Raw genomic sequence first — 11671 nt, 5'->3', positions numbered from 1 at the left:
AATAAACTTTGTAATAAAAAAAAGTGTTGTTTTCTGAAAGTCAAAATAATATATAAATTTGAATATTTCAAATTATTCATTGTGTTGGATTTAAAAACATTTCATCAGTTACTCTTTTGCTTGCTTTTTTTTTTTTTTTTAACCTATTTTGAACATTTCCTTTTTTCGGATTTGCAGTAGTTCTTATAAACTTCCATAGATATTTTTATATTAGGGATAATGACTGGTGTTTTGTTTGTTTGTTTTTTTGGTATGGAGAATATGTCCTGTAGATAAATTATACAATGAATGACCAATAAACAGTGAGCACCAATTCACCAGACATTGCTTGGGGAGAAAGCTTTGGACCCAAAGAGGTAACATCCTGAATTTGTAGCAACCCTCTTGGTGATGTAGATATGGGGCAGACCCTCTGGTAGTTTGTCAGGCTATGTTAATTGCTGTGAAGAAAAGTGGCACAGCATAAATGAACTGGAAATGATAGCATAAGCTGGTTTTTAGAGTACAGCAATGGCACTTCTCCCTGAAGAGAGGCCCTGTAGAAGGAAAGCCGGGGGGCCTTTGGGTGGGTGGTGGGACAGGGAAGAAGAAGGTTGTGTTTGGTTGTTTTTAGAAAAACAGAGTTTTCAGTTGCTAGTGGCGTAAATTATAGCAAATGAGATAGGGAGACACTCAGCACCAGACTACAGGGAGCTTTGATTAATTCACAGTCCTGATCACAATCCTGTCAAAACTGACATCTCTGCTTTTTGGCAGTATGCATTATTCTAATATTAATTAATATGACTTTTCTCCGTGAGGTATGTTTTTGCTGGCTTGCCAACTACTTTTGCAGAAAAGGAGAGAAAAATCACTTAGCGTTTAAGAGGTGATGCACATTTTGAAAGTCACAAACAAATTAAGCTTGTATGTAAATTAATCATTGTTCTTTATATCTTAAAGCCTATGAATATTTAGACAAAATGAAATGCTGTGTGAAACTCTAGCAGTGTAACTGTAGTAAGAAGGCAAAGTTGTTCTAAGGTGATAAGTAAAAATTTAGTGCCTTTTGTAAATCTTTTTTTTTTTTTAAAGATTTATTTATTTGTGCATACAGAACTGGGGTACAGGCCAGAGGCTCAGGGGTGGTGAGAGGCTTCACCAGAGACAGAGTGGGGAGCAGAACAGGCAGATTGACGAAGTACACTGCTGAGGGGAGCAGCGGGCGGGTCAGGAGAGGTCTGCCACGCCATGTGGTCACCTCTGGGGCAGGCGGGAATCAAACTCATGAGGAAGCGGCTTTAGATTCTCAGTGCTGTGCTTTAACCCGCTGCGCCACCAGGGAGGGCCCACCTTTTGTAAATCTTAATGTCAAAAATAATTTGTAGTTAATTAAATCACATGCTCATCAGTACTTGACTATTTTTTGTAAGAAAATAGTGAATTTTGGTGGTTGTCCCAGCAGTTATATTTATCTCTTTTATTTCCTTTCCAGTATTGAATGCCAATAAATGGGTATGTATTAGAAAAATATAGTCTTCATAGTGGCATAATATAGTGATATATGCAAAATAGAAGATAATTCCTGATAGTATAATCTTTCTCCCTATTCTCTTGAGTGTTTTCTTCCTTCGTTAGGGAAAATAGGTTTCCTTTATAGGTTTAACTTAATCTATGTTCAGTGTCAAACTTTACTGGGGCTTGTCATTTTCACTGTGAGACTGAAACTTTAAAATAAAATCTCTCTGATTTACCTTCCTCCCAATTTTAATGAAAAGGGAAGGGAAATAGGATAACACATATTTACTGACTGACTGTTGAGTGTTTATGTGCATTATTTATGTCTCCCAGTCATCCTGTGAGTTTATTGTCTCCTTTCTACACATGAGCTGTTGCCATTTGAATGAGGTCTTTATTGCAGGCCTGTATTCCTTCCATTCTTCTTTCCCTCAAGTGTTTAATAAATGTTTCTCTATATCCTTACTTAATGCCAGCGAAATGTCCACAGACAGGGATGGCATCTGCTTTGTGGAGTTGTAGGGAGACTTGGTTTGTTTCCTCCCTCAGCTTTGGTATCAGAATTAATATCTTCAGTACTTTATTTCACTGGCCTGGATTTCTTAAGAGAAGACACTACATGTGTTTTACTATTTTAATGGTTAATTAATAATATACTCATATTAAAAGTTTAAAAAGAACAAAAGGGTGTGTGCTATAAGGTCTTCTTTTCACAATATTACTGTCCCATTTCCCTCCCTGGTGTCAACCCACATGAGCTGTTTTTCATATAGCTCTCTGAAGATATTTTGAGTCTATACAGATACATTGCATGTGTTATTCTTCTGTATAAGCAAGAAAATATATACATGTGAGTGTGTGTATGTATATATACATGTATATACTTAAGTAATTTCTGACCTTTTATATCTGTTGCCTTGTTACATATATTCTCATAGAGTTAGATAACTGTTACTAAATATGAAAGTATAGTTTTTTATAATAATTTATTCATTTAGCATCTATAATTACTTCAGAGCAGTGATATCCAAGCACAGGTAAAGTTCCCATTTTTAAAAATTCTTGTGAACATTGTAAATTTAAAGAGTCATCTGGGGTCTCCCCAGTGGTGCAAGGGGTTAAGTCTCAGCACTGTGAAGCTGTCTGCAGCCACTCCCATATAAGTTTGATCCCCACCAGGGAGCTGACCCACATGGAGCAGCAGACCGCTCCTGTCTTGCCCACTGCTCCTGTCAACAAGTATATTTCAGTCCATCTGCTTCTTCTGCTTCCCACTGTGTCTCTGGTGAATCTTCTCACCTCTACAGTTCTGACTTGTCCCCCAGCTCTTGTATGCATAAGTAATTAAAATATGTCTTTAAAAAACAAATCATCTGATTCTGATAGGCTTATTAAATGAAAAATAACATCTACAGACTCTTCCCTGGGTCCTGCCTCTTCTCTGTATCCCATAAAGCAATCATTTTCAACTTATTAAATTAATAATGATATTTGTGATCCATTTCTGAATAACATACTGAGACTATCACTGCTTCTTGATTTTTCAGATTCTGAAAATTCCTATCCCCCACCCATACTTGTAGTTTGTCTTTCCTCCAGTATAGTCATGTTATTAAGTTGAAGGGTGTTAGTGTTTTTATTATAATATTGTGTAAGTGCTATCAACACCTGAATCACATAATATATTATGATTAATTATTCTCTATATGATATTTTCTTCATCTTTAAATGAGTGTGTGTTCCTATCACACTTCATGTACATTTTTGGGGGGGGTGTTAATTTTTGGTGGAGACTCACATATATGTGTGATCTTTAATGACATTCTTGGGTCATAATTGAGCATTGTTCCTCCTACACATGCTCTGGGCTGGCTTGCTTCTGGAGTTCGGGGTGTTGGTAGTCCTGGTACACTTTTTTATGGCATCTGTTGTCATATAGTTGTTAAATAGCTATGTTGCCTAAGCAGTACTTGCTTTCTGGTTGAAAGTCTATATGGTGTTGTTCTTGAGATGAACTTAGCTTTTCAGAGTGCTTTACATATAAAAATCGGCTTCCAATTCAGTTTTCCTTCTCTTTTTCTTTTTCAAAAGCAGATGCCATCCCTGTCTGTGGACATTTTGCTGGCATTAAGTAAGGATATAGAGAAACATGTATTTATTAAACATTTTGAAGGAAAGAAGAATGGAAAGAACACAGGCCTGCAATAAAGACCTCACTCAAATTAGAGCAATTCTGTAGACATAAGCTGTGTATGATCTTGTGTTTTAAATTCCATTTTTTAAAGATCCTTTTGATCTTCTCAGATCTGTTACTAGGTTTTGACCACCCAACAACCTTTATGGTGTCACTTTTTTATGTTTCACACTTGCTTTAGGGATATTACATTTTATTTCTTTGATAATCTTAACATTGCTATGTTAAAAAATCCTTATCTAGTCTAAATTTTTACAGATTCTGGACTTTACCTTCCATTTTGAGGCTGTCTTTTTTTTTTTTAATGCATAAAGAACTGGGGTACAGGCCAGAGATGCAGGGACAGTGAGAGGATTCACCAGAGACAGAGTGGGGAGCAAAACGGGTAGATTGTCGAAGTACAATGCTGAGGGGAGCAGTGGGCGGGCCAGGAGAGATCTTCTGTCCCATGTGGGTCACCTCCCTGGCCTGTGATTGAACTCATGCTGAAGCTGTGGCGAGCGTCACAGTGCTGCACTTTAACCCATTGTGCCATCAGAGAGAGCTATCTTTAATGTCTGGCATCATTAGACTCTTACTTAGGAGTGGGTTGAGAGTCCTTTGTGAGTGAATGGGCTGGTCTGTGGGTTTTCTGACAAGATGTTGATTGTCCATCCTTTCCCATGCCGGGTCTTTAGGCAGGCCTGGGCAGGGGAATGTAGCTGCACATTTGAAAGAAGTCTGGTGATCACAGTGGTTCATGCTTGGTTTCATGGTCTGCTCTTACATCTTGGACTTCTTGATTATTTGAGTAATTGCCTCTCATTTTAATTTTTTACCAGGATCCACTGTGTATAATTTTCATCACATTTCATGAGCTGTTGTTACCATGGTGGTGATGATGAAGATGATGATTCTGTGTGGATGACTGGGGAGAGAAAACCTTTTAGATTGATAATAGTTATTAAGCAATTAAGAAGTCAGAAAAAGGCTAGATTTATGATGTCATTAGGAGAGAGAATATGTGTAATTCAGTAGGTCTTGTGGGCAAAATTGGAAGTTGATGAACTTAGAGATTTGTCCATTGGTAAAGGAACAAATATTTTCACAAAAGGACATTGGAAAGGCACCATGATGAATTACCATTGAATTGCTTGGCTAAATTATAGAACTTCATTCTCTCACCATCCTGATATTAATGTGTTAGCCAGGGCTGGCACTCTTTGACAATTATAGTGAGGAGCTTCTCCTGCCCTACTGCAACTGGTGTTCCTGCTTGATTTGAGTTAGTTTTAAGTATCAGCTGCTCCTTGCATGTTGCCTTTGAAGACCTGAACAAAGTTACAGATCAGTAGTAATTTCTTTTACATCTGGTGCAGAGTATCTGCCTTTCCTACTGGAGTGAACTGGTGGCATTGAAGTAGCAGTCAGAACAGGGCCAGTCCAGTCAACACATCAGCCAGGAATTTGGTCCTAGTCATGCAAAAAGCCTATTCACAACTGGACAGGATGTGACCTTTATTCTTCAGCAGGTTGTAGATGGTAGAACAGATGAGCTAATAGAGAAATGAGGATGGCAACAATAATGACAATTTTGTAAACATATCTTTTCACAAATCTCATTGGCATTCTTGTTGTTTTCAGAGCAGAGAATCCTTTCCCTATAGCTTTGGTGTAGACCTGCCATGTCACTGTCATATGTAGGTTGTGTAAGTTAGCGTATAGGCAAATCAGTTACTTCCGTACCAGTGTGAACCAACTGTACAGTTGTTTGCATACCTTTATCATTGTATTTGTTAGGAAAATCCCAAGCTTTGTTTTGTAATCTTGACTTTATTTGTATATCTTGTTTTTCATTGACAGGATTCAGCAAACCTGATGGTTTTAGATTCTGTGTGCTGATGAAATCTCTGCACTGTGTTAAGGCAGCCATTTGTAGGATAGGGCCAGAGATGAAAATTAATCCTTTGAAAGATTTGAGAAATCTTAAACTAAAGGGACAGGTTTAGTAAGGATCTCTTTCAGTAGGAGTACAGTTTATTATGGCAAAATGCTTTATTTCCATATGTTATACTATTTTGTTCTTTTAGACTGATATTCCATGTTTGTGGGTTTGTGTTTCTTTCTTTCTTTCTTTCTTTCTATCTTTTTTTTTGCTCCTCTCATTATATATTTGGCTAAATATTTGAATTAGTCCAGAGGACTCACTAAGATTTTTGTAGAAAGTGAGATAGGGTGAGGAGGTAGGGAATAAATATGTGTTCAGTAGAAAAGCCTGGCTGTTGCAAAATCCTGTGTCTTGCCAGTCCATCCTGCTCTCCCTTAGAAGCCAGTGAGGCTTGTTTCAGCTGTCAGATGTGGGGTCACTGAGAGATGGAGTGAAGTCACCTTATGTTATGTTCCTGTTCTGTTTTGATAAGTGGGTACATTCGGGATAATCTGATCTCTGCTTCTCTGACGTTCTCTGATGAAGTCTTTAGATTTTGATGGGAGTATCTTATCCATTTCTCAGTCAATATCCTTTCATTGCATTGCACTTTCATTGCACTATCTTTATTTTGATTACTTGACCTGAAAATTACTTCCTTTTCAATTATCTAGATGTGTTTAGGGCTGCCTTCCTCAATATAGTTGATTAGGTGTTGTGAAAGAGATGCAATCTTGTGGCCTCAGAGTTATTATGTAGTCTTGTGGTTATTATGCCTGAATTGGAAGTCCTTTCTCAATCAGGCAATATTAGCTAATTCTGTTCTGCTAATTCTGTTCAGTCTAATTATAGACTGGCTCTTGGTGAAAGAATTTGGGACATGAAAAGCAAATGCTTTTTACTAAGTAGAATATGATGACTAGTCTTTGTGGTATCTTCTCCCTCCCTTTGTATCTGCTTCTCTCACTCCCTCTGTCTTTATTCTTGATTTTTTTTTAAGTACTGTTGTAATTCATTCCAAAGGTGTCAGTCAAACGTTGGCTTCCAACCACCTGTATCAAAGAGTATCCTGTTACTCTACATGGATTAATTTATTAGAAGTGTTAGTATGGGTCATACTTTGGTTTGGTAATTATCAACAGTAATACAGCATGAACTGAGAAATGATCAAAAGTTTGTATCATAAGACTGGGCCTAAAGTACTTGTTCTGCATAAATCTCATTTCAGATATTTGAATTGAGTTTTTTCATCAATATACCAGTGCTGATTACTTTAAAACTTTTGTTAATGTCTCATTTTTCTTGGACACACCTATGTTTGTTAATTACATGGTCCTTGTGTACATATTTATTCAACAAATAACTTCAATACCAGTTAGTTATGTCTAGTTCTGTTAATGTCACAAGATCTGTGTGTGTTTAACAATGTTGGCAGGGAGTTGTGAGTGGGGTTAACCTGGGTGATGCAGAGCTGAGTGGAACATGTTCCTGATAACCTTTGGAAGGCACCTTCATTTTTGGCAGGCCAAAATTCCAGGTTGGCAATAGTGAATTGATAAATTGCTTCTTAACATTTCATTAAGTGTGACTGTGTCTTCCTTTGCTTAGAAGATATGGCTCTTGGTGTGTGAGTTTATGCATTGTTGAGTCTTCTGATGAAAGCAAATTATGTTGATACAGAATTAGGAATAAACTCAGATTGTTCAGTCTTGCAAAATGTTTTGCAGTAGCACTGGGCTGGCCATCAGAAAGAATGATTCAGGTTGTGCTTTGTTCTTGTTGAACTCCTGCTTGAGCTCTATGGCGAGGTTTCCTCATTTATGGGGAGAGTACTTTGGAATATCATATTTTTGTTGTTTCTTTTTGTTTTAAGCATTCTGTAGCTTTATTTTAAAGTGAGAATACTTTTGCCAAGTCTTTTCTTCCCAGTGATAATTTTGAATTTGACATTTTGAAAAAGCTATGATTGATCAAATTTAGTTTGACCTCTTTGAAGTTTGTAAAATTTGTCTATTCTTGAAATGAAAATTTTAAGCTATATGTGACTATTTGGTTATTCCTGATTTTTCTTTTGGTAACTGGACAGAGTAGGATGTTGCACTCTTGTATAATTGCCATTGGTGACTATGAAGTAAATGATGTGGGCATTGATTGATTTCATGTTAGCATACTGTTATCAAGGAATGCCATTAAGAAAGATGAAGGGGTATTTTAGAAATCATTAATCCACTCCCTCATCTTGTAGATAGGGAATATACCCCCAAAATTTGCTAATTTATGGACCTAGTGTGTATCAAAAAAAGAACACTTGATTATAATCTCATCCATTCATTTAAAAAAAAATATGTATGTGAACCTGATAAGTATGTTCCTTTTTAAAGACCAGGTTTTAAATACATTTAAAGCAGTCTCTTTAATGATGTAAATAATACTCTGATGAAGAATGAAATACTTGTCTCTCCAAATATATTTGGTCTTCTAATCCTATCCTTTTCTATCTCTTTTTTTTTACTTCCTTATTTATTTGGTTTACATTATAATAAAAGGCACCACTTGAGATTAAAGATGTTCAATGGTAAATACAATTTTACTCTCCTAAATTGAAGTTATTGCACTCAAAGAGATACTGAAACCTCTCCATTGTGTTTTTTCCTTACCATCTCATGTATATTAGTGTAGGAAAATACTATCATTATTTTCCCAATAGACTAGAGGAAGACAGGCTCTAAGCAGTGATGGATGCCATGAATAAAAATAAAGCATGATCAGTGGTCAGCGATGAGTTATGTGCTGTTATCAGTCTGTCCATGCATCCATCATCCACCCACCCACCCACCAACCCATCCAATCTATTCATCATCTGTCCATCCATCCATCCAACCATCCATCCATTCATCATCTGTCCATCCATCCATCCATCCATCCACAGGGAAGGACTGTGCATTATTGAGCAATGGTCCTGGAACAATATTTAGAAGTAATGGGTGTTTTATTATCTGGAGCAACATGATAACATGTGTTTATCACATCTGTGTGTAGTCATTAGGGGAAGGTAAAGGGGCCTTAGGATGGCTCAGAAAGTAGAGGCAAATCCAAATACACCAGTATCTAGTGTCAGACATTTCCCATATTGATGAAGCAGCTACTTTTTGCCCCCCTCTCCTCCAGCACCTCTCAACTGTTCATGTACTTTTTGTCTCTAGATTTACCTCTATGGAGCCTGTCATATAAACTGGATCAGGCCCTATGTGGCCTTCGTGTCTGGCTTCTTTCACTTGTTTATTGCTTCAAGCTTCATGCATGTTGTGGCTTAGATCAACATTTCATGACTATCATGGATGAATAATATCCACTGGGTGGATGCTGCTGCCTTTTGTTTGCCCATTCGTTATGAACATTTGTTTCTGCTTTTGACTATTGATAGTGCTGGTGTTATTGACGTGCTTTAGCAGCACATATACAGAGAATGGGTACAATGCACAGGTTAGCATGACTCCCACAGGATGATGGCACACAGGTTTATGAAGTGTTCCATATTTAAAAAAAAAAACCTTGATATATTCACATAAAAACTTGTATATATATTTGTTTCTACTGAATGCTCGTGAGTATAAACTAGGAGTGAAATATCTGGATCATTTGGTAACTCTGATTAAGTTTTTGAGGACTGTCTGTTTTGCACAGTGGGACACCACTTTACATTCCACATCAGGAGTACCTGAGGGTTTCTGTTTCTCCATTATCTTTGCCAATGCTTACTACTTTCTGCGTATATTAAAGTCATCCCAGTGCACATGAGTGATCTTGACTTGACTTGAATTTTCATAATGTCTAGTTATGTTGAGCATTTGTGCATCTTTGGAGAAATGTCTATTCTAATTTCCATTAAAAAAATTGGGTTGTGTATCTTTTTTTCTTTACATTCTGACTAATAGGTCCTTATAGGAAATAATGATGCCTTATTACTTTCTTGACAGCATCCTTGTTGAACAAAATTTTTAAATTTGTTGAAGCCCAATTTTTGTATTTTTTTTTTTAAAGATTTATTTATTTGTACATACAGAACTGGGGTACAGGCCAGAAGCTCAGGGGCGGCGAGAGGCTTCACCAGAGACAGAGTGGGGAACAGAACAGGCAGATCGATGAAGTACACTGCTGAGGGGAGCAGCGGGCGGGTCAGGAGAGGTCTGCCACGCCATGTGGTCACCTCCAGGGCAGGCGGGAATCGAACTCATGCGGAAGCGGTTTTAGATTCTCAGTGCTGTGCTTTAACCCGCTGCGCCACCAGGGAGGGCCAATTTTTGTATTTTTTTACATTGTTAGTTATAGTGTCATGTTTTCAGAAGCTGGTACCCAATCCAAGGTTACAAAGAGCTGCATCTGCTTTTCTCTCAAGAGTTTCAGTTTGAGCTTTCATATTCAGGCATTTGATGCATTTAGAGTTGATTTTTCTGTGTCATGTAAGATAAGGCTCCAGAGTTATTCTTTTGCATGTCGCTCCTCTTGTCCTACCACCATTTGTTGATGACCATTTGTTCTTTTGCTATTGAGTTGAGTGCCTTGTCACTGTTGTCAAATGTTATTTGGTTATACATACATGGATTTGTTTTTGGGCTGTCATTTCTATTTTCAGTTGAACAAAATATATGCCCCTCTGCCAATACCACACTGTTTTGATTACAGCAGCTTTGTCTACTAAGTTTTGAAATTTGTAAGTATATGAATTCCAGTTCTCTGATGAAAACCTGTATCCTGTCCATTTTCCCCTACCTCTATTTTTTTGAACATCTTGATCACACATTTTAAACTCGTTGAAAATGAATATTCTTATGATACGTGGATATTTTTCTCATTTTCTTAGTTTTAAAAATCTGTTATCTCTGATACTTTTGTATCAAAAGCCAATCATTGTGTCTGGAAATTGGAAAGGGTTTGAATTCTCCAAAGACAATTCATCTGTTCTTTACAAGATGGTAGTTCTTTACCATGATGGTGGTTGTTCAGCATGTCTCAAACTTTATTATGTAGTACATAGTACATATGTATTACAGGAGAAGTAATACAGAACAAGAGGTCCAGGCTGGTAGAATAAAAAAGCAGGGCTTCAGTGTCTTAATCTAGGTTCACGACAGCCAAGTGCCCTGAGGGATATACCCCCCCACCTCAGTATGATTTCCTTTCCATTTCTTTTTGACACAACCATCCTAGTGCTTTTTAAACAGAACATTAAAAAAAAAATTAGCTTTTCTCTTTGGTTTTAGCTGCAAGATCAGTGTGCCACAAACCACGAAATTATTCACTGGTACACAAGTCAATGACTTTATTATTCTGTAAACAAAAGCACAGATCATGATTTAGCTTTTTTTTTTTTTTTCTTTCTTTCAGGAAAAACATAAACAAGAATTGGAAGATATGAGGAAAGCTGGTCACGAAGCCCTCAGTATTATTGTGGATGAATATAAGGTAGTTTTGACAGTCTGTTTCCTTTATTCATCTACATTTTGGTAAACTTTAGGTATAGACAAAAGTAGACCCTGCAAACATGTGTAAAGTAGCACTGCGGTGCTGATTTTGGTGATAGAATTCTTTCAGGTGGCTAGTAGTAGTGGTAGGCGTTTACTGAAATTATACTTAGCAGGTCAAAAGGGTGTTGTTAGATGGAGCTGTGTTTGAGAAGTTACTATATGCTATTAGTGAATGAATTGCTAGCTACTATAGAATTAATTGCTAACTTAGCTTTTTTGGGCTCTATTGTGGTTCCACCTTTTCTATTAAGAAAAAAAAATTGAGCATGATAGGAATCTGAAAGATAACTTGTTATGCTTTATTTTCCTCAAATTAAACAGATCAGGATACACATAGTATTATTCATCTGATTCTGTACCTCCTTAATCAAGCTTAATTATTTATAGCATATTGAGCATTTAATGACAAAATCTTTTTTTTCTTTAAATTCATATTAAAGCATTCCCCCACAAAACTAGTAGAGCAATACATTCTTATTTATATGGAAGGCAAACAATTCTCCTCAGAAGTAACAGCTGTTAGTATTTTGGTATGCATCCTTTGGGAGG

At 36.9% G+C, this 11671-nt stretch overlaps 1 protein-coding gene across 3 annotated transcripts in view; it reads left to right on the top strand.

Moving 5' to 3' along the window:
* Positions 1 to 11671, top strand: part of CCDC91 (coiled-coil domain containing 91) — a 197386-nt gene that overhangs the window by 47244 nt on the left and 138471 nt on the right. For 2 of the 3 annotated variants that reach the window (XM_004693184.2, XM_012732901.1), the window contains exon 6: positions 10983 to 11060. The exons of the other annotated variant lie outside the window; for it this stretch is intronic. In XM_004693184.2, coding sequence (XP_004693241.1) covers positions 10983 to 11060 — 78 coding nt within the window. The remainder of the gene's footprint in view (positions 1 to 10982; positions 11061 to 11671) is intronic. 3 annotated transcript variants of the gene reach the window in all.

This window comes from Condylura cristata, unplaced genomic scaffold (genome assembly GCF_000260355.1).
Source record: "Condylura cristata isolate star-nosed mole 26May11 unplaced genomic scaffold, ConCri1.0 scaffold00036, whole genome shotgun sequence".
Classification (NCBI taxonomy): Eukaryota; Metazoa; Chordata; class Mammalia; order Eulipotyphla; family Talpidae; genus Condylura; species Condylura cristata.
The sequence above is the reverse complement of the archived record's forward strand: the minus strand, read 5'-3'. Positions and strand labels throughout refer to the sequence as shown.